This window comes from Antechinus flavipes, chromosome 3, assembly GCF_016432865.1.
Source record: "Antechinus flavipes isolate AdamAnt ecotype Samford, QLD, Australia chromosome 3, AdamAnt_v2, whole genome shotgun sequence".
NCBI lineage: Eukaryota > Metazoa > Chordata > Mammalia > Dasyuromorphia > Dasyuridae > Antechinus > Antechinus flavipes.
This window is the reverse complement of record NC_067400.1, coordinates 486,831,074-486,855,613: the sequence shown is the minus strand read 5'-3', so window position 1 is coordinate 486,855,613 and position 24,540 is coordinate 486,831,074. Positions and strand designations below refer to the sequence as shown.

The 24,540-nt window shown below is 35.4% G+C and overlaps 1 protein-coding gene across 10 annotated transcripts in view; it reads right to left on the bottom strand.

Moving 5' to 3' along the window:
• The window catches only part of DEUP1 (deuterosome assembly protein 1), a 142,361-nt gene that overhangs the window by 55,281 nt on the left and 62,540 nt on the right, over positions 1-24,540 (bottom strand). For 7 of the 10 annotated variants that reach the window (XM_051986807.1, XM_051986809.1, XM_051986811.1 and 4 more), the window contains 2 exons: positions 17,398-17,511; positions 15,750-16,001 (listed from right to left, as the gene is read on the bottom strand). In XM_051986807.1, the coding sequence (XP_051842767.1) occupies positions 15,750-16,001; positions 17,398-17,511 (366 nt within the window). The remainder of the gene's footprint in view (positions 1-15,749; positions 16,002-17,397; positions 17,512-24,540) is intronic. The other 3 variants (XM_051986812.1, XM_051986815.1, XM_051986816.1) reach the window with 1 other exon arrangement.

Genomic DNA, 24,540 nt, shown 5'->3' with positions numbered 1-24,540 from the left:
CTCTAGTGTTCAACATGTTTATTAATGGATTAAGTTGAAAACATAGATGGCCTCAAATGTTTCTTAATCTGTGAACTGCCTTGAAGTTGGGAAGGATAGCCAATTTACTGGATGATAAAATTAGGATCCAAAAGCTCTAAAAAGGTTAGACATTGTGAACTATACCTAGTTATCAACACCTTAATAGGAATTCTTGTAAAGTTTTATATTTGGATGAAAAGAAATACAGACAATAGAGAATATTAGGGATAAATAATAGACCACATGAGAAAGGCCTGGGGATGAATTAAATAGACACATAGCAACGAGGATGTGACTATGTTTTATTAATATGACTAGTAATATAGTTAAAGTGAGGGATAAATGATTGACTCATTGACAAAGACGCAAGTTGAAAGCTACACCCAAGAAATATTAAAAATCTAGATGAAGTTTTTGTGCACATGGTAGCTTCAATCATTAGAACTTGTGAACTGGTTTGTTATTCAATAGAATGAAAAGTACTTGAGAATAGGGACTGGCTTTTCTTTTTTTTTTTAAGCCCCACCATCCAGTGTAGGCATTTAATAAGTACTTGTTGCATGGGTTTAGTTCCTAATCTTATTATATATTTCTATCCAAATGTTTTGTAAATACTTTAACAGAATCACTTCTGTTTTGTCTACTGTGATTTTCACCCACTTGTTCTCCACCATGCTTCCTTGCTTTGCTTCTTTTCTTTATATCTTGTAAATTTAAAATGCTACTATACTCTTATCTTTTATCTATCCTTTTCTATTCTTCCAGAGCTATATTTGAGTCATTCATCTCATTCTACCAAGTTGCAGTGATATATGTCAGATCAAATTTATTTCCTTGAATTAACAAAAAAAAAAAAAAAAAAACAATTGCCAGGGGAAAGAGGAGGAGAGTTACCTAAAAAAGACCAATGTAGATTTTCACAAGGAACTCACTGACCAATCAAAAATGTACGAAAAATAGAAGCAAGAATAAGTTAAATAAGTTTAGATTTGAAAAACCTCTGTATAGACTGAAGGAAAGAAAGCAGGGAAAACAATCAGGAAACTATTAAAGTACCACTTTAGAAGTGATGAGGGCCTAAAGTTGGATTATGGCCTTATAAATAGTGAAAATAATATGGATGTAAGATGGTGGGACAGAACTTGATACTGAGATTATGCCAAAGATACCAACACCTGGGTAACTGGGACGATGATGGTGACTTTGATAGAAATAGGAAAGTTTGGATGGATGAATTTTTGGGGAAAGAGAATGTAATAAAGTTAGTGACATATATTGCAATCCATTCATTCTTGATTATCCTGAATAATTTACTCTGTCATATCCCAAATAAAAATAAGTGAGGTTAAGACTCTTACAAAATCATTGCTTGGGAGCCAGAGCCCATTTATTCTCCAAGATATACCAGAGCCCCAAGGTGATCTGGGGATAAGGAATGGTGGGATTTTTTCAATTGCACTTTATGGGGCTGCTGCTATGAGGGTTCAGATCATTTTCTGGTTATACCTCTTTCCCCTCCATAATTGCCTCCAGGAAGCCAATACCTAGTAAAGAATGAGGGATGATAGGAAATTAAACCATGAAAAGAGGAGGTGAAGGAAGAGAGGACTGTGAGAAGATTATATTGTTTGTTTTTTTGTTTTTACTGAAGATAAGCCTCATGATTAGTCTAGACCCTTGGAAGGCAGGCCATAGTCCCATCTTTTTTTGAGACCACTGGGAACTTGCCCATAGTATAACAGGATATGTCAGAAGTGGAAATTAGAGTCTTTTTTTTTCTCTATCCACTAAGATATTATGTTGCTTCTCAAATCTAAGAAAGACAATAAAAACATATCATAGGAACTTGATATCAAGTTAAGTAGGGTTATAATGAGAGAGTAATTAGCTTCCCTAGATGAACTCAAGTCACTAGGTCCTGGTGAATAATTTGCTAGTGCTGAAAGAAGTGACTATCATGGCTTCAGAACCATGGTCAGTGTCATGGTAAAGATTATGAAGGATAGAAGCAGTATCTCAGATTTAGACAAGGGCAAAGGTCGCACTATTCAAAAAAGGGAGAAAAGATCATTTTGAAAATTAATGGTTAGTGACCTGGACTTCAATTCCTTTCAAATTTAAAAAAGTATTATGAAAAAGGATAGTTTTAATTTGTATTAGCTCTAGTGATAACATCTCCCCCTCTTTCTTCCTCCCTTTCTCTGTCTCTTTGTCTCTGTCTCTGTCTCCTCTTTCTCTTAATAGTTATTAGATTGATAATGAATGACCTCAGAATTATTTACCCAGGCTTAAGCAAAGATATGATAAATTATCTCATGCAATTTCAAGTTTGGCCGTCACAAATAAGAAAATGAGATATAAATTAGATGATAATATAATTAGGTAGATTCAAATAGTTGCACAGGTGGACTCAAAAAAGTGGTTTAATATAAAGTTGGAAGGCAGTCTCTAGAAGAGTGTGCTTAGGCTTCCCCTGCACTGCTTAATATTCCTATCTATGACTTAAAGCTAACAAGTATCACACTCACCAAATTGGGGACTAACACAATTGAGAGGTATCTCCAATATTTTGTATGATAAAATCAAGATAGAACATAAGAGCAAATCTAATGTTCTGAGTTTTAAAAGGGAAAATGTAGAGTTCCATATTTGGGTTCTAAAAACTAATCACAAGGGTAGAAATGACTAAACAAAAGTTTTTCTAAAAAAAATCTATGGCTTGAACCAGGAGAACATTGATCACAGTAGCAACAAGATTATATAATGATCAACTATGATGAATTTGGCTCTTCTCAATAATGCAGTGATTCAAGACAATTTCAGTTATTTGGGGATGGAAAATGCCATCTTCGTGAAGAGAGAACTATGGAGATTGAATGTTATTAAAGCATAGCATTTTTACCTTTTCTATTTGTTTTTTTCTTTTTTTCCTTTTGGTCTGATTTTTTTTTTTTTGCACAACATGACAAATATGGAAATATGTTTAAAAGGATTGCACAGATTTAACCTATTATCAGATTATGTTGTCTTGGGTAGAGAGAAGGTAAGATAGGGAGGGAGAAAAATTTGGAATACAAAATCTCACAAAAATTAATGTTGAAAAGTATATTGAGAAAAATAAAAGTTTTATTAAAATAAAAAAAAAAAGATCTGTGGCTTTTAGTATCCTGCAAACTCAATATGTGTCTGAATTGTGGCAGAAAAAAAGAGTAATTCTAATTCCAGTCATTTTTTTCAGTCCCATCTTCTGGAAATCTGGTTCTATCAGCGTCCTTTCTGATAAAGGCTACATTGCTATTGTTTAGTCTTGTCTGAATCCTTCATGATCCCATTTGGGATTTTCTAGATAGAGATACTAGAATTGTTTGTCATTTCCTTATCCAGCACATTTTAAAGATGAGGCAAACTAAGGACAAATGACTTGCCCAGGGTCACACAGCTGGTGTCAGAGTCTGAACTTAGGAAGATGAGTCTTCCTGATGCTAGGATTGGTACTCTATCTACTTACCACTTAGCTACCCTTAAGGGTATAATTGATATTATATCACAATATATAGTTTATTAAGATTTGTCTATAATATTATAGTGTATGTATATGTATATATATATGTAGATATGTAGATTTACATAGAAAATTATATTTGGCCTTGCCACAATCCTATGAATTATGTATTACTGGTATTGTTCTCCAATTTCATTTTGCCTCATATGCAAATTAAAACATTTGACTAAAGGTCCTTTACTTCTCCAATTCTAAACCCAATGACCTTCTGAATGAAAATTTCTTTCTCTGCTCAAACTACTTGCAAAGTCATTCCAGAAACATCATAACTCAGTCAAATCTGATCTTTCACTTACAAAGTTTTCCATGGGATTTTGTGATCAGCTTGATTATTTTAGGTATTTTGGATGTGCAGGTCATTAGATTACAGATTCAGAATTTGAAGAAACTTTAAAAGATCATGAGATTCTAAATTTATAGGCAGCTATAGGCAGTTCAGTGGATAGAGTACCAGGCCTATAATCAGGAAAACCTGAATTCAAATCCAGCCTCCAACACTGTGTGACCCTAGTCACTTAGCCTTTGTTTTATTTGCCTTATTTTCCCCAATTGTAATAACAGCCCGTTCTTTCTAGGATGTTGTGAGGATCAAATGAAATAATATCTGTAAAAACATTCAGCATAGTGCCTTGAACATAAAGTTGTTCAGTTGTGTCCAATCCACTGTGACCCTATTGGGGTGGTCTTGGCAAAGATACTGGATTGGTTTGCCATTTCCTTCTCCAGCTCATTTTTCTTAACATATGAGGAAACTGAGGCAAACAGGGTTAAATGACTTGTCCAGAGTCACACAACTAGTGAGTGTCTGAGGCCAGATTGGAACTTAAGAGATGATTCTTCCTCACTGCAGGGTCCATTCATTTCTCTTCCTTGCAAGAGATTTATCAAAGGCAGGACTCACAAGTATAGCCAGCAACCAGATTAAAATGCAATTAGGAAATATTTAACATCATAAATAAAAACATAATAAAGCACAGTGCTGATTAGTTTTATAAAGCAATATGTACCCAGCAGGGATTCTCTTTGTATTTCAGTTTCACAGCACTGATCCAGTACATGAAGGAGTCTCAAAGGCCTCAAAAATCCAGCACCCTCCATTTATAGTTGAGGGGCCCAGAAAGGTTATACTATTTGTCCAGGGTGACATAGATGGTAAACTGTACAACTGGGACTTGAGCCTAGGTCTTTCTGTTCAGAATCCAAGACTCTTTCCACTGAACCATGTGGCCCTAGATCTTGTAAATCACCCTATACTTGTTTGTCTCCAGTTCTTTCATGCAATTATCTACTGTTGACACCATAGTAGTGTGTGTGCAAGTGAGCAAACAATGAAAAAATTATTTTAAGTGAAGTATTTTGCACTTCTAATGACAAAGAAGCTCTAGTGTCCTGTTTGTTAAATCTTTTTAAACTGGCTGCTGGTTTGGAGTAAATGGCAGATGGGGGTAGGAATAAGTAGTAAAGAGAGAAAACCTAACTTGGATATCAGGGAAAAGAGGACCACAACAACAAAACAAATTGGGGGTCGCAGGATGGCCTGAGGTGAGAGAGAATACTGAGCAGATGGAAAGTTTCCATGAGAGAAAGCCAGACTCCCTTAGTACTTTGGGGGAGCTAGATAAAGTGAACCATTTTCATGAGGGTTTCCACTGCCACCAAAATGGAATTGTAAACTGGAAAGGGCAGCACCTTAGTGAAAAATTCCATCATTGCTGTTGCTCAGGGACATAGAAAGATTAGGAGTAGTTTTAATAGCCTGGGCAGTTTCCTCACTAAACAGGAATGAACCAGCTCACATGTCTGAGATAGAACCCTGAGAATTATCATATGGAGGGTCGTGAATAACCCTGTATGCATCATATGCTTACTATCATGGTAATCTCAGGACTGCTTATTTAAGCCTCTTCAAGGGGATCAAAGGCAAAGCAATCCACCGAATGTTGATCCCATCACCACCAGGGAAGAGAATGACTTCTCTTGTTTAGTGGACAGCTGGGCCTGAGAATGGGCATCCCCTGCCTATTTCTGTCAGACCAGCTTAATTACTAAAGAATTATCTATATGTGATATTGTTTGCATAGGAGGCTTGTGGGAGTGGGGTAAGGGTGATAGTAGACATTCTGGCTTCCATAACGGGGCATTTGCTTACTATTTTTGGTGGCCTGAATGTATAGTATAGAGAAATTAAACCAGTTGAAGAAGTGTCTATTTTATCTGTTGCTAATTGAATTTTCTAGTTCATTGAAGGTGCTCATGGGTGTACACTGTTATGGAGTGTTTGGTCCTTTTCAGGTTACAAGACCAAACTGTCTTCATGTCTAGCTTCATTTCCCTCCACAACATACAATACTGGGCTCTTTGGCTGCAGGTAACTGGCAGAGGGGCCAACTTGGAAGAGGATAACTCCTATTTTGGAATTTTCAACAACAAAGCATTTTTATGGGCCTGTGGTAATTTTGGGGGTGAACTATCTTTTAATTCCTTAAAAGCCTTTTCCATGGCAAAAATTCAACAACTAAAACATCAAATGCCAAAGATTTGTAAGGCATATTGTTAGGGCTGAAAATCAACAGATAAAATGAAGTCCATAATTTCCAAAAATTATTACAGATTTTTTGTAACCCTGTACTTTACCTCTACTCATAGGCTTTCTTTTTCTTTCACAATTCTATTCATACCAACCCTCTATTCTCAATCATGACACCTATATTTTCTAGGAACTCTTTAGTTCCTTATGCACAAGTTTATGTAAACAGGAAGTTCAGGTTCAGATGCTGGAGAATGGTTTTGACCAAAGCATGTAAGAACACACTTCCACCACTCCTACTTCCTTAATCCTTTTTTCTCTCTCCCCATCCAAAAGATTCTGAATAACTGAGTTCCCGAAGATATAAAGATTTAAGGATGTCCCAAGTCTGAATGGCATGGTTCTATATATTAATCCAAACCAAAAAGCTATTTGCTATTCATTTCAATCCCAAATCCAAATAAAACTATAGCCCTTTTACAGTTAATGTCAGTTTACAGAAGCAGTTTATACAGTAACTAACTGATCCAGGAGGTGGGGGTTAAGAGGTGGAGAGGCTGATTCTACATTTTAATTGTACTGAAGGCCTAAGAAATTACAGCAGAACATTAGCTCCATTTGCCCTCCTTATCCACTCCATTTGCATGGATCCCAAAGCAAAAGTATGGTGCAACAGAAAAGGCACTTCATTTAGAATTAGAACATATGAGCTCAAAGAGAGGCTTTGTTACGTATATATGGCACTACAGCTTTACAATGAAGGACTTGGTTGAGCTCAATAGCTTCCAGGATCCCTTCTAGTTCTAAATCTATTTCTATCAAGATCTAGAATACAAGTATGATATACTTTGAAGAGAAAAAGAAGACATTGAATAATTTATCAGTTGTATTGCAAAGAATGAAGTTAAACATACTTATAAATAAAATAATTTCAATCTGTTGAGCCACAGAAATTATATAAACCAAATGTTATCTTCTAGGAAATCCTTCCCTTATTTTGATATCATTACTCATACTATTATCTTTTTTACAGATCTTTTTTAAACTCTGTCTTTTACAGAGTAAGTGTAATCAAAGAATCATAGAATTTAAAATGGAAGGAATGGTAGAAATTTTACCTACATATGTGTGTGTGTGTGTGTGTGTGTGTGTGTAGGATCAAAACCTTCATTTTATGGAAAAAAATAAAGACTAAAGGGATTAAAGTGATGTGACCAAGGTCACAGACAGTAAGAAGCAGAACTGGAGTTGGAGCTCAGGTCCTTTGTTCTCTTTTCATTATACTATTAAACTTGATGAACTGATCTCAACGTTTTCACGATGTCATCTCCTTGCTTCTTGATCTCCAACTAGTGATACTATATTCCAGAGCAGTCTCTGACCTTATGTCTTCCCTTCGTTTACCCTATATGACTTTTCTGTTATCTTCAATTGGTTCATTATGTCTCTACCAAGACTTTACAAGGGGAAATCTTTGAGTATAACTGGCATGGTAAAAAGTTCTCTAGATCTTATAAGAACACTCAGTGTAGCCAGTATATTTGTTAGGTATAGGACAGTTTTTATTTTACCCCACAGATGATAGAAAAATGCAAAATTTTCACAGGACTTCATAAATAAATGTAGAAAACACATAAAGATATCCCAACAACACAGAACAATCAAATGCAACTTTCCTTATTCTCTGGTAGGTTCCACTTTTCTAGAATCCTAAAGTCCTCCATACTCAGCATCATTTCAAGACTAGGACTTCTACAGAAGAGAAATACATTTGGGGTTGCAAGATAAGCAGCACTTTAACATTTCACTAAATCTCTCTCCCCCTCTATTTATCTTCATCCCCAAATGATCTAATTATAGAAATTACAGAAATACACTTGATTTGACTAGATCCAGAATCTCTCTTCCCATTGAACCCACTCCATCTTGAATAACTCTATATCATGGTTTCAGTCTTTTGCTGTTCATCTCTAGAAGCCATGGAAATAATCATCTTATTTGTCTGAGGTTCCCATGGCTCAGGGACTCTCCATTATCCAAACAGAAAATCTGGATACCTAAACTTGAGTTTATTTGTGATGACTGATAAAATGACTGAACAATTGAAACTCTCTCCACAATGATATTGCCTAATATATCTCCCCCCTCCCTGGCTAGGTGGCTAGATAGTGGGATCATGTTGCTTTGAAATCCTCTTTATCCTCTCTCTAGAAAGTCATATTCCAGACACTTGAAACTGTGACAAACTAAGGGCTAGGCCTCTGGGGGTATAATCCTTAGGAAATGGAACTAGGAGGTTTGGGTTAGGAGGGATGTCAGAACTTCCTTCTTGGGTCATACTTCTGACTCAGCACATGCTTTTGCCACAAAGCAAGTCATTAAAGTTCCACTCTTATCTTACTATATTCTAAGAATCTTGATGGAAAAAAAACAAACATTATCCTTCTCTGTTTATCATCTTCCCTTTCAAATTCTCTTATTATTGTCAAGGGCACCATTATTCTCCCAGTTCCCCAAGCTCAAGAATGAAGCATCATTCTTGACTCCTCTCAGTTTTACCAGAACCCTCCCCATAATCCCATCTGTTGCCAAGGGCTGACAATTTCACTCTTGGCCATCTCTCAAATATTCCCCCCTACCCCTTTCCCACTTTGATATGCCACTATCCTGATGCAGGTCCTCATCACCTTATGTCTAGATGATAGTCTGCTGTTGAGTCCACCCACGTTTCTCCCAATTCCAGTCCATCCTCCATGCAAAGTTTAAAACTACCCTGTCACCCCCATACTCAATAAACTCTGTTGTTGCTACTGTTGTGCTTTTTTCATTGTGTCTGATTTTTTCTGACCTTATTTGGGGTGTTCCTGAAAAAGATACTAGAGCAGTTTGCCATTTCCTTGTCTACCTCATTTTTACAGGGAAAGAAACTGAGGCAAACAGAGTGAAGTGACTTTCCCAGGGTCACACAACTATTGAGTGTCTGAGGGCAAGATTAGTCTAGATCTGGTAGTCTGCCCACTGTGCCACCTAGCTGCCCCTAATAAACTCCAGTGGTTCCCCATCACCACTAGGATCAAATACAAAATACTCTTTTATGTTTATAACCTACTCCCCCCATTACTGTGTTAGTTTTTCTTTCATCTTACATCTCCCCATATATTTTTTGATCCAATGGCACTAGTCTTTTTGCTATTCCACAAACAAGACACTACATATCTTTATTTTGGATATTTTTTCCTGGCTGTCCTTCATGCCCAGAATATTCTCTCTTCTCATCTTTTCCTTCTGGCGTCTCTTGCTTCCGTTCAAGTCTCAACTTCCCTCTACAGGAAGCCTTTCCCACTAATTCTAGTGCTTCTTACCTATTTTTCAAGTATTTTAGCTTGTTTGTACATATTTATCTTCTTGTTGTGTCTCCTAATGAGTGTAAGCTCCTTCAAGGTCTTTTGCCTCTTTTTGTACCTCTTTTAGCACAGTACCTAAGATATAGAAGACACAATGTAAAAGCCATGACACACACTACAGTCAGTGGGTCATTGGTTGATCGTTCATGCAGAAAGCAAGACCTTCCCAGCATGAAGAACTTCATGGCATTTATAGAAAGCTCTGGAAGTTTGTTAGAATGGCATTGTCATTTATCATTTTGGAATTAATTCAATTGATGACCTGCCACATTAGATAGGATATCAGAAAGGTTACCTGCACATACTCCAATAAAAGAGTTTCAGTTAATCAGGGAGCCCATGAAAATCCAGTGTCCAGTCAAAGACCTTCTTGGGGACAGACTTGAGGAGCTTGGTTCTATTTCCTAGTGAAGAGACCTAGCTAGGCTGGTAATCAGACATCATCTTCATGCAATGTGATCATCCTGCTTGCCACAGGATTGCCTGGTTCAAGGCATAGGGTAATATTTTGGATCTGTATATTTGAAAGCTCTGACAGTATTCTCATCATAGTTTTTTTCAGTTTCCTGTCCCTGAAAATGGGAAAGTTGAGGGTAGTGTGACAGAATTATGCTGACTCTTACTGGGGCTGAATTCAGGAGAGAGCACTGGTCCATAGTGCTGACTAATCTCCCCTACTGGGGGCAGGTAGAGGTAGGGCATGAAAAAAGATGGGAGAGACTCCCAATGTAGATAGAGGTTAGGAATACATACCAATCAAGATGAGGATATGGGTAGATAAGTCAATGAGCTGGAAAAATAGGCTTGAGGTACTTTCACAACTAAAAATGCTGAATAAAAGGTAAAAGGTAGGACTGGTTTAAAGGGAGGGCCAATTTGTAGGCCAAAAAAAATAAACAAGGAACATAGGTTTAATTTGTCATAAGATGTCAAAGATGGAAAGGGTGAAGTGTTTTGAGTGTTTTGTTTTATGAGTTTTATGCTATATTATTTGCCTGCCAGGGCTGACCTCCATCAACTGGGAAGTTTTCCCCCATTTGGCTGCTTCCTAAACTACCATTGAATCTATGGGGCTTGGGTTTTTCGCCTGCAGCACTCCTTCTGCTGTCACTTCCACTTGCATTAATTGCCACAGGCTTTAAGAAGACCTGGGCAGGCTACCATGGGAGACAATGAATTTCGTATCATTGGACACTTTCAAGCAGAGGTTGTATGATCACTTATCAAGGTGTCAGAGAAGTTATTATTCACCTGAGAGTTGAATATGATAGATAACTGATTTCCAAGATTCTTTTCAATGATGACATTCTATGTATTAAATTTGTTCAGATGTACTATATTCTCTCCCAAATATTCATAATAGTTAAATATATAATTATGCATTTCTGAATATGTTATGCAACTCAACAAAATTTCTATGGATGGTGCAAGATTTTATTACGTTCTCAGGTACAAAGATTCCTCAAAGCTTAAAGAGAAATTTTAAGACTACTGTTTTTAAGAAAATTTGTTCAGGGGATGACCTTATTACAAAAATATCAACTCAGAAATGGGGAAAGAAGTATAATTACCAATTCAAAATGAGAATCAGTCCACAATCAGGTCACATTAGCTGTCTTCCACCAGTAAGAACATTTTGAGGAAGGGGGTACAGTTTTAAAATAAACCAAACTCTGAAGAATGTAAAATAGAAGAGAAACTTAATCTGATTTGAACTAGGAAATTCTTGCTTTGCAAACTCATTAAGGAATTATAGAAATTTATTATTAAAGAGAGTGGAGGAGACAGCATAATAGTAAAAGGACTTGTCTTTTTTTTAATTAATGAAACTAGGCATAATCCTGTATTTTGAACAACTGAGATACTACAAATAAAAGAAAATAAAATCTAATGACTATGAGGATAGTAAATAAGATCAGAAAATTATATAATTATATGAGGTTAGAAAATTATGTCCAATTATGGAAACTCTTAGTATCTATGGACTTTAGGTAGTGAAGAAAAGAAAGGTTTAGCTGTCTTTCTTTCCTCCCTAGTCCTGGAAGATCTAGAGGATAAAGACTGAAAATAAAAAACAAATTTAGGATTTGTTTTGGGATTTGGCAAAGAGAATGGTAGGATGGAAGGGGATTCAGCAACATGATGGGTCTTTTCCATAGAAATAATGCAATTTGAGGGACTATTCTCAACATTTGGAGGGTTCATGGCAAAAAAAACTTAAGTTTTTTCCCTTAGTAAAATATAAATGCCCATGTCTTAAGTATTTTAGGAGTTTTAAGAAAAGAAAAAAAAAAACAGTTTGACAACAAAATTTATTTTGCTAGTGTGCATTCACATAAATACATTTCTAGGCCTGGTTGGCAGATGATGCCCACCCTCCTTGGGAGATTTTAAGTAGTTAAGGGAAGACACAAGAAAAGAATAGGTAATAGAAACTCAAAATCAGAATATCTGTTTATTAAAGGAACTATAGGCTGATCCATAAAAGAGAAGCCAGAGAACATCTTAAAGAGGGTTTAAGAACAGATACAAGAGAGAGGAGGTAGAGGAAAAAAACCAGAACTTCTAGCAGTAATACCAAGGGGAATCCTGTTGAATTATTGAGTTGTTTGCCAAATGTCAAGAAAAGACAAACTTATTCTTCATATAGGAAAAACCATATTCCTCAAGAGCACTTATTAATGATAACATTCTTTGAAAAATGCCTCTCTCTAGTTTAATATAGTCAAACATTGCCATAATTTTTTTTAAAGTGCTTTCATTCTTACACATGTATTGAAAAGTACAGGTTTTAGGGCTTTCTTTGAACTTGATTTTAAAAAAGCAAATAACTCCATTTCTTGCTTGGGTTAATACTTTATTTTATGATATGAACCTAAGCATTCTTTCACCCATTTTATATAACTTGATTTTTGTCACTTAAGACATAACTAAGAGAGCATAACAAATATTATGACTATCCTAAGAAATATGCTAAGGATAAAACCAAGAAGGATATGCTCTTGAGTCAGAGACACCAACAACAAATCTTTTTTTTTTTTTTCTATAAAGATTCTTCCTTAAGAAATTGACCAAATCTCAACTTCCTGCTGTATCAGAATGTATATGGAACACATCTTCTGGATTCACATAACTTTTTCCTCTATGGAGAGTTTTGTAAACAAGTATCATGTTCATTTACATATTATTCAAGGGTCTGGAATTAGCTAATTTTTTTTCCTGGTGAAAGAGGAAGAAATCACAAGAGAAGTTTGTGGCACTTGGGTAAAGGCTTATCTGGAACCCAGACATGCTGCAGCAACAACAGTGGTAACAGTGGCTTCCGGAGTTCTCAAACCAGAGAGTAAAGGGGTTGGAAAACTGGTCAGAAAGACTTCACAGACTTTTGCTGGCACTAGATATGGTTGGTACTAATTGGCAACTCTACTGCTCACACATACAGTTCTGGGGCACAGTCACGGGGCACTGAGGAACATTGGTGGTCAATCACAAGGAATGGGGTGTGCTGGTCACAGTTCCAAAGAAAAGAGGAATGTTATCCCTGGAGGCTGCAGGAGGTCAGAGGTACATTCTGGGGAAAGGCCAGAGCACAAAGTAGAATTGGCCAAATGGAAAAGGAGGTGCAAAAATTCAGTGAAGAAAATAATTCCTTAAAAATTAGGATTGGGCATGTGGAAACTAATGACTCCATGAGACATCAAAGCAAAATAAAACAAAGTCAAAATAATGAAAAATAGAAAATTTGAAACATCTCATCAGTAAAACAACTAACCCAAAAACAGATAAAGAAGAGATAATCTAAAGGCATCATCACATTTCAAGAAATTATCAAGGAAAATTGCCACAGTATGAATATGAATTGATTATATTGGAATGCTCTCTTTAAAAAAGTGAGAAGGATGCACTAGGAGAAGGTGGAAGAAGAGGTAGACTGGGAAAATTTTCTCACATAAAAAAGCATGCAAGAGCAAATTTTTACAGTGGATCTGGACAATGGGACAGAGAGTGGTGAGCAATACTTGAGCCTCATTCTTATTGGAATTGGTACAAAGAAGGAAGAATATATACAGACTCAGGTGTATATAAAAATTTAATGTACATTTTTATAAGGAAAAGGGATAGTGAAAGGTTGGAAATGACAGAACAATGGGAATTATTAGGGGAGGCAATTGTTAAGAAGCCAAATAAAATTTTAAGAAGGAACAAGATAATAGAAAGAGAGAAGAATAAAGAGAAGAAAATGAGATGGAGAAAACACAGTAATCACAGCTGTGAATGTGAATGGGATGAGCTCACTCATAAAATGGAAGCAAAGAATATACTGGATTTGAAACCAGAATGTAACAATATGTTGTTTTCAAAAAATGCACTGAAGACAGAAAGACATATGCAAAGTTAAAATAAAGGACTGGAGCAGAATCTAATAGCTTCAAATGAAATAAACAAGACAGGGATCGTGATCGTGTACTCAGACAAACCCAAAACAAAAATAAATAAGACAATTAAAAGGGATAATCAGGGAAACTTCATTTTGATAAATAGTCTCAATGACAGTGAAGTAATATCAAAAAATTTTAAAGTAACTTTCTCTGATAAAGATTTCATATACTGAGTATATATACTGAGTCAAATTTATAAAAGTAAATTAAAGTAAATGACTAATTGATAAATTGTCAAAGGATATAAATATAGATAAGTTTCCAAAAAAAGGAAACAGAAACTATCTATAATCTTATGGAAAAAATGCTCTAAAACCATTATTGATAAGAGAAATGCAAATTAAAACAACTCTGAGATACCATTTCATACCTACCAGAAATTACAAATGTTTGAAGGAATGAAGGAAAAATAACTGCATTAGTGAACTCCTGATGGAGGAACTAACTGGTCCAACTATTCTGGAAAACTATTTGAAAGTAAGCCCAAAGGGTTCTGATACAACAATACCACTACTAGGTCTACATCCCTCAAAGGAAAAGGAGTATAAAATATTAATAGTAGTTCTTTTTGTGGCAGTAAAGAATTGGAAATCAAGGGGATGCTCATCAATTAGAGAATGGCTGAACAAATTGTAGCATATGATTTTGATGGAGTATTATTGTGCTATAAGAAATGATAGAAGATGGTTTTAGAAAAACATGAAGTAAAGTGAGCAGAACTGGAGGCCACTATGCATGGTAGGTAATAATAATTTTGTAATGATGATCAACTGTGAAAAACTTGGCTATTCTGATCAATATAATGATCCAAGATAGTTCCAAAGGACTCTTGATGAAAAAATGTTATCTACCTCCAGAAAGAGAATTGATGAATTCTGAGTGCAGATTGAAGTAAATTTTTCTCACTTCTGCTATTTTTCTTTTTAAAAATATGACTAATATAAAAATGTTTTCCATCATTTCACATATATTGCTTGCCTTATTAGTGGATGGGGAAGGGAGGTGGAAATAAAGGAGAGAATTTGAAACTCAAAATTTTAAAAGAATATTAAAAATAATAAAAATAGTTTCAAATTTTTTAATCCACCTAGTAGATGATACAGGGACCAGTAATTTAAAAATTCTATATCAAAAATCCAGTTATAAATATCTGAATGTTATTCATTGTGGATCTACTTTGAGGATAACTAAAAAGCATGCATAAAAATACCTAAATTTTAGAAAGGAAATGACTAAAGTAATACAAATATTATTCTGGGTATTTATTTCTAAATTGATCAAGAGTGCTGAACATTGTTTTGAGTCTAGATAGTTCCTCTCTCCTTCCAACATCAGGAATTTAACCAATTTTAATGCAAAAGCATGGGACAGTGTGGTACAGTGGCTAACATGCTGTTCTTAATAAACTGGCTTACTCAATTTTCTTTGAAAATGTCATGTGCTTTCTTGTTTCTATGATTTCTTTTTCAAACTGTTTTCTGCCTGAAGTTAGAAAAGACTTATTAAGAATCTGAGCTGCCCCAAATTGGATAGTCTATTTTGAGAGGTAATGGGTTCATCTTCCCATTTTCCAGCCATGAGGCTCTATATGACCACATGTATATATTGATGTGAAACAAATTCTTGTTCAGGTATGGGTTGGACTAGATGACCTCTCAGGCGTGTGTAAACATCACACATATACACAGATGCTCTCTACAAGTAGCCTCCCAATCTATGTTTCTGATTTTGTTGAGGTCACCATTTATTTAGTTTTTAGTTAATATGAGTTAAAACAAAAACAATCATTTCTTCACCTGGCACTGTCTTTGGTACATTTTCAGTTCTTGCAGGAGCTTCTGATTTTCATCTTGTAATTTATTCCTACTTATTGCTATTTCACTCACAGCTGACTTCAGTTTTTCAATAATGAATTCATCTCTTTCAACAGTGTCACTATCAATATCTGGTTCACAGGTCAACCGAGCAATTTCAGGGTTGTTAAGACTGGCATCTTCTAAGCATTGCTTCTTCCCATTTAGTTGAGATTGGTAACTTTGTGCCTGTTTCTGTAAAACAAGAAAAAGTACAAAAATTAAAGACATCTTTAAACTGACAAAAGTTTATAAAAAGTATAAAAAATTATTAGATAAAATATTCTGACAATTTTATTATTTTTGAAAGGTAATGCTTTCATCTGTCTATTGACTCTCCTTTATCTTTATTCTAATACTTTGTTCCCTTAACTATCGGCTTTCTCTTCCACCTTACCCTTTTCCATTATTTTCTTCTTTTTTCCTTCCCTTTAAATATTTATAAGTATCTCCATATTGAAAAAACAAACAAATCTTCATTAACTATTCTATGTCCATAATTTAATTTATTTCCTTGTTTTTACCAATAAATTTCTCAATAACTGGCCTATAATAATAATAGTATTTTCTCACCACTCACTGTTTCTTCTGTGCTCTAGCAGGTTACCAATGACTTCCTAACAAAAAAAACCTTTAAATTTAAAAAAGTCCACCATCTCTTTAACCCTCCCTTCAACAAAGGAAACAGTTTATCATGCTTCTCAAAATTTTCTCTTGGACTTTATAGTTTCTTATCATTCTGAATCTGAAAACTCTTTTGTCTTTTAATACTCTTCCTACCCATTTAATGTAGCTATTCTTTATGGTCTGGTCCTTGGCAGTTTGCCTTTTTCTCTTTAAATTTATTTACTCAGAGATTTCATATATCACGATAGATTCATTATCATCTCTATGAGAATGATTCCAAATTTTAGATCCGCTGCCTGACATTTCTAATCCCACATATTTTCTAGATTTTTTCCATACATGGATATCCCAATATTAGTTTCCTTGTCTAAAATAAAGTTTCTCATACTCCAATACCCTACCCTAAGACAGAATACATACCTAAATCAATTCCTTTTAAAAAATGCTCTCTTTCATTTAATGGTGCCAACTGGATAACTTCCTCCAGTTACTTGGGCTTAAAACTTAGAGGAGTTTTCCATTGACTTCTCCCTCTTTTCTATTCAATATCTAATACTACATCAGCATATTTTATTTTGATTTTTCAAAACATTTCTTGCATCTATGAATACTTTGCACTTCTATTTCTTAATATCTTTTCATTATGTTCTCCTGACTTCTCAATTCAAAAAAATTGGAAAATATATCAAAGAGTACAGGAATACTTTTTGTCCCAGGAAATTCTGACACAAGATTACATAGAGAATAGATAACTAGATTGCAATCTTATTGGTATAGGAAACTCCCAAATAAGTAAACTCCTTCTATGAGCATGGGTCAGTATTTTTATTATAAATGAGATTTAGAGAGTAACATAGAGGAGTGGTATCAAAGTCAATGAAATAATTGCATGCTAAGTAATAAACGATAGCCATGTTTTAACCTTAATGTCTTTTAATTCAGAAGATCTGCTTAAATATTGTACCTGAAATTGATTACACTTCTCAGATAATAATTTTTGTTGGGCATCTAAAGAAACCAGATGATTCTGATATAGTATTTCTTGCTTGTCCCATTCTCTGGATTTTGCTCTAAATTCCTTTAAAAAAAAGGAATAAACAGAAGTATTGTGAAATGATAAATTTGAGGCAAATTGCATAATGACTCATTCTGTCATGACAATTCTATTTTCTGAAGAGTAAAACTTCAATATCTTTTCTCTTTCCCATCAAAAAGTTTTACTGGTTCCTCACTGTCTACTGAAAAAAATTGTATTATTTAAATGTGGTATTCCTTTCATAAACCCAATGCTCCATTTCCCAAATATGTCTTATTGCTTCCCTACCTCCATATCTTTGTTCATACTGCTCCATAATCCCAGAATCCATGCCCTCCCCCCCACTAATCCTTTGCCTACTGATAAAATTTATCTTTCAAAGCCTAGCATCAGATTAGCTTTCCATGCTCAGCATCAGGTTAACTTTCTTCATGGAACCTCCCCTGATCACCCTGGCATATTATCTTATTAACGCTGTAGAATTTTGGACTACTCTTTTGCACTACTTGTGTTCTATTTCAAACTGTCATTATTTGTGTGTAAGGCAGAGAAAACATGATTCTCCTTTCTCAAACATATATTTATTTATCTTACCTATTAGATCAAAATTAAGTGGAGCAACCATATCCCATTTATTTGTTTTTCCTCATAGTATTGAGCAAAATAAGTGCTCAATAATTTTCATTGGCATATTACTTGTCTGATCTTCCATGAATAAAAGAAAGCATAGGGGATTCTCCTCTACCTAGAATGACTATCAGATCTCTGTTTTTGTTTTTGTAGGGAAAAAAAGCTAAGAGTCACTGGGTCTGAAATCCAGTGAAATCCTATTCAATTAAATCCAAACATAAAATGTTTTAAGATTCAATTATAAATCCATGCATAAAATATAACTTTTTGAATTTATTTAAACTCTGATAATTATGCTAGTTACAAATAATTCAATAAATCATTTTGATGGAAAATACATTGCAGAAACAAAATTTTATTAAGAAAAATTTATCATGTAATTTTTTTTCAAATAAGACTGTCACTTTAATTCATTTTTCTGTATATACAGGATACTAATAAAATAGTGAATATGTGCAAATTACAAAATCTGAATAGCAATAGTTTTATTTACATATGAATTTATCTAATTTTTTTACCTTCTAAAAATTACACTGTCTAGAGAAGGTTAGTGTCTTCTATCACCCATTAAAGATGAGAAAAGATATGAAAATATGTGGTGATCTTCTTTTAAAATAAGTAAAATAGTTCTCTCTGGGGGAGCTGCAGGTTTCTCGGGGGAGGTTTTCTTGGAGGTAGCTTTAGTTTCAGTTAAGAGTAAATAATCACCCAAATTGCAGCCAGGTGATAAAAGTTCAGATCTTTTATTGTCTCCAATATAGCCCGGTTAGCTTAGAAGCCTATCTCTCTGCTTGGTTCCAAGAGCTCCCTCCGAATGTCTCCAAATCCAAAGGTTTTGTCCTTCAGCCTCTGCCTCTGCCTCCTTCAGCCTCCAGCCAGCACAAAGATGGAATGAATTTCTTGTCTCCTTCACTTGGGGCTCGGCTAGCTTTCTGGTGAGTCTTTCAGACCAGGTTGGTCTCAGTGGGGGAAGTGCAGGAGCCCAGCCACCACAGTGCCGTGAGATGAAGATGAATCCAGTTGTGCCTCTGAGAGAGCCTCCTCAATCTTCTGCTCAACTCTTGATTCGTAGCTTCTTCCTCTCAAAACTCTTCTTCCGCCACCAGCCAGCCAAGTGGAAAACATTCTGGAATGAATCACTCTTCACTCTTCATTTCCAGTCATTCGGGGTTAAGATTTCATAAGACAAATTATCTAGTAATATCTTCACATAAGAGGAGGTAGCCCCATAAAGAGTGCAACCCTTTTTCAAATCTTTAATTTTTTCCAAATTGTATTTTCTCTCGTTTTGACCTGAGTCAAGCTTTTCAATAACAGGATATGCATTTATAAAATCAGATATATTTTCTCCTTCATTTTTTTGCCTTAATTAATGCTTTTTCTAATCTTGTCAAATTCTGCTTTACAGGAGAAGCTGATTGTGTTTTTGCCTCTCTTCCTCCCCCTTCTTCCTCTATCCATGAAGGGTTAATTGAGGGGGGAGGGTCATGAGATGTGGAATGACCTAATTCCTCCTGCTGTGAAGTATCATACTCAGAATTGTAATTAACTCCATTCTCATCTGATTCTTCCTCCTTTTCATCTAGTAAAGTTGGCACTTCTCCCTCCTGCACTTTCTTTTTCTTCATTCTAACACTTAAATAACTTCTTATAGCCAATTGTATTAAATTATATGTATTAATTATGTCTTTGGAAATTGAGTCAGGTCCATTTCTATTATAAAAAAGATCCTCTCTTTCCAATGTCCACTGCATTGAGTTTGAATTAAATCCGTAGTATTCACCCAGTTTTTCTCCTATTAATTTCCACTTGTCTAAATCTAATTCCTTTTCTGTAGAGAACCAAGGACATATGTACTTAACCATTTCTAAAAGTTCAGTGATCTGCTCCCAAAATTATAATCAAACCTTGGCTTTCCATAACTTTGACAATGTTCTCTAAACATTTTCCTTGAACAGAAACAGGCTGTTTTCTAAATATCTGTCCCATTTTAGCTGAAATTCTACTTTAACTCTTCTAACAAAATTTCTTTGTTGCACTCACCCTAATTTCTGGGTTGAAGAGTCTTTTCCACTGGATCAGGATCAGAGGTTTTTCCACTGGTTCAGGATCTGAATCAGTCCCACGTTCAGGGTGCCAAAATGTGGGTGTTCTTTTTCTTCTTTAAAATATAACAAGATAATGGTTCTTTTCTGGGAGAAGGTGCAGGTTTCTCGGGGAGGTTTTCTTGGAGGCAGCCTTAGTTTCAGTTCAGATCAATAATTACCTCAAATACAGCCAGCCAGCTGGTAAAAATACAAAAGTTTATTTTCTCCTTCCAAAATAGCCTGGTTAGTCGAGGCCTATCTCTCTGCTTGGTTCCAAGAGCTCTTGCAGTTTTGTCCTTCAGCCTCTGCCTCTGCTTTCTTCAGCCTCCAGAGCCATCACCAAGTTGAATCTGTCTTGCCTCTGAGAGAGCCTTCTCAATCTTCACTGAACTGATTCGTAGCTTCTTCCTCTCAAAACTCTTCTTCTGCTACCAGCCAGCCAATTGGAAAATATTTTGGAATTAATCACTCTTCACTGGCTTATATATGACTCTTCTGAGAGAATGGGATTATGGGTTTTCTCCCATAGTGTTCTCTGGCACTATGGAGGTGTGAATTCAGATATCTCATACTAAACTCTGAATTTCCCAAAGTTCATTGTGAACTCCAATGAGTAAAGGTGTGAACAAAAGCATTGTATCAATTAGTTCTACTTAGTACTTTGTTTCAGGTTCTGGCCCAAAACATCTTGTAGAATCAGATTAATAATCTATCAACTCTAATGAGTTAGCAGTTTGTAAAGATTCCAACAAAAATAGGTTCAAATGAGGGATGGATGCCCCTGCTTATAATAGTGGAAGACTAAATACTGTTAAACTAAGAAGCTACTTTTGCAGAAAAACCAATTTTGCAAACACAGCTTGCTTCATGAACTGTGTTCAACTTCTACTAATTCTTTCAGACTGATGGGCCAAGGAGGGCAAAGTTTCTATGGTGCCAATGGAACTATAATGAATGAAAAATATTTGAGCAATGTTGCAGTCCTAGAATATTTCCATAGATATGCAGTCTAGGATTACTGAATTACTAAATCATCATTAGTTCAACCTTTAGATGAACTGATTTTTAGTAGATACCAAGCATATCTGTAACTACATGAGACTTCCAAGGGAGTGAGAAAAGGGCAAAAAAGAGACACATCACATTTTCCTCTGATTGTGAAAGCACAATCATGTGCCAGAATTGTGGCATGATTATTCACAACAAAACATTTCAATTATTTACCTTGCTTCTCTGAGTCCAGTGAATTTATTTAGTTACCATGTTAACAAATATTTCAGAGCAGTAAAGGAAGACAAAAATTGAAAAAAGAGACATTTGGTTGTTATTACAAGGGCCATTTGATTTTAGGACACCACTGCAATATAGTGATGATACAGAAATCAGACTCAAGGGCCTAATGAAAAAATGGGGTATCTAAGAAATAGAAGTTTAGGCAACCTTCTACAGAGCCAAGAGGACAGAGAATAGGCAGGGACATACCTGAGCTCTCTCCAAAACCTCTCTCCAGACACTTTTAAAGAATGCCTCCAAAATTCTGGAGCAACGGAACCCACAAAAGGATGATGAGGTGAAGAAATTTTCCAGCCCAAGACAATTTAGAAGGTTGGCAGTAAAGGTTTGTTATACTGGGTTGAGAGTGAAGAGAAGTCCAGAATAGGATGTTTCTTGGCAGCAACTGAATCAGTGGTAGCAGTGGCAGTTTCCAAACTTCTCACTGAGATAGTAAGGTCCACTGATCAGATAACTGATCAGAAGGAGCTTACAGGATTTCCATTAGGGGCAGAATTCTGGTTTGGCCTTGAGTCTTAATTTCAGGGTAAGGGAGGAGCACCACTAGTATACCAGAGCTTGCTGCCCCAGGGGAACTGGCACCCTGATTACAATTCCAAGATGAAAAGGGGTGCTTGTAATTGCCCCCAGACTAGAGTACAGAGTAGCAAAATAGTAAACACACCTCTTCCTAGATCATATTACCTTGGAAGAACCAAAAATTTAGTGGTATCCAAATTACCTCTGAAAACAACTGCATAAACAATAATAGAAAATAAAAAAGAAATAGAAGAAATTAGAATAGACAATGAGGAAATAAAACTATCACCCTTTACAAATGATATGATGTTATACTTAGAAAATCCTAGAGAATCAAGCAAAAAAAAAAAAAAAACTACTTGAAATAATTAACAACTTTAGTAAAGTCACAGGATATAAAATAAACCCATATAAATCATTAGCATTTCTATGTTACTAACAAAGCCCAGCAGCAAGAGGTAAAAAGAGAAATCCCATTTAAAATAATTGTAGACAGGATTGGGCGAGCAAATATAATAAAGATGACAATACTACCTAAATTAATCTACTTATTTAGCGCTATACCAATCAGACTCCCAAAAAACTACTTTGATGAATTAGAAAAAATAACAACAAAGTTCATATGGAAAAACAAAAGGTCAAGGATTTCAAGGGAATTAGTGAAAAAAAAATCAAATGAAGGTGGCCTAGCTGTACCAGATCTAAAATTATATTATAAAGCAGCAGTTACTAAAACCATCTGGTATTGGCTAAGAAATAGACTAGTTGATCAATGGAATAGATTAGGTTCAAAGGACAAAACAGCCAATAACTTTAATAATATAGTGTTTGACAAACCCAAAGACACCAGTTTCTGGGATAAGAATGCATTATTTGACAAAAATTGCTGGGAAAATTGGAAATCAGTATGGCAGAAACTAGGCATCGACCCACACTTAACACCGTACACCAAGATAAGGTCAAAATGGGTTCATGATCTAGGCATAAAGAATGAGATGATAAATAAATTGGAAGAGCATAGGATAGTTTACCTCTCAGACCTGTGGAAGAGGGAGGAATTTATGACCAAAGAAGAACTAGAGATCACTATTGACCACAACATAGAAAATTTTGATTATATCAAATTGAAAAGTTTTTGTACAAACAAAACAAATGCAAACAAGATTAGAAGGGAAACAATAAACTGGGAAAACATTTTTACAATCAAAGGTTCTGATAAAGGCCTCATTTCCAAAATATATAGAGAATTGACTCTAATCTATAAGAAATCAAACCATTCTCCAATTGATAAATGGTCAAAGGATATGAACAGACAATTCTCAGACGAAGAAGTTGAAACTATTTATAGACATATGAAAATATGCTCCAAATCATTATTAATCAGAGAAATGCAAATTAAGACAACTCTGAGATACCACTACACACCTGTCAGATTGGCTAGAATGACAGGGAAAGATAATGGGGAATGTTGGAGGGGATGTGGGAAAACAGGGACACTGATACATTGTTGGTGGAATTGTGAACACATCCAGCCATTCTGGAGAGCAATTTGGAACTATGCTCAAAAAGTTACCAAACTGTGCATGCCCTTTGATCCAGCAGTGTTTCTACTGGGCTTATACCCCAAAGAGATACTAAAGAAAGGAAAGGGACCTGTATGTGCCAAAATGTTTATGGCAGCCCTGTTTGTAGTGGCTAGAAGCTGGAAAATGAATGGATGCCCATCAATTGGAGAATGGTTGAGTAAATTGTGGTATATGAATGTTACAGAATATTATTGTTCTGTAAGGAATGACCAGCAGGATAAATACAGAGAGGACTGGCGAGACTTACATGAACTGATGCTGAGTGAAATGAGCAGAACCAGGAGATCATTATATACCTCAACAACGATACTGTTTGAGGATGTATTCTGATGGAAGTGGATCTCTTCGATAAGAGCCTTTAAGAGCCTTAATTGATCAAAGATGGACAGAAGCAGCTACACCCAGAGAAAGAACACTGGGAAATGAATATAAACTGCTTGCATTTTTGTTTTTCTTCCCAGGTTATTTATATCTTCTGAATTCAATTCTCCCTGTGCAACAAGAAAACTGTTCGGTTCTGTACACATATATTGTATCTAGGATATATTGCAACCCATTCAACATGTAAAGGACTCTTGCCATCTGGGGGAAGGAGTAGAGGGAGGGAGGGGAAAAATCAGAACAGAAGTGAATGCAAGGGATAATGCTGTAAAAAATTACCCTGGCATGTGTTCTATCAATAAAAAGTTATTAAAAAATTAAAAAAAATAATTGTAGACAAAATAAAACATCTGGCCATCTATCTCCCCAGACAAACCCAGTAACTGTATAGGCACAATTATAAAACACTTCTCACACAAATAAAGCCAAACCTAAGTAACTGGAAAATTATCAATCACTCATGGGTAGGCCAAGCTAATCTAATAAAAATAACAATTTTACCTAAACTAGTCTCCTTATTTGGTGAATCAGTGGAATAGATTAGGGATAACAAGACATAATAATAAATAACTATA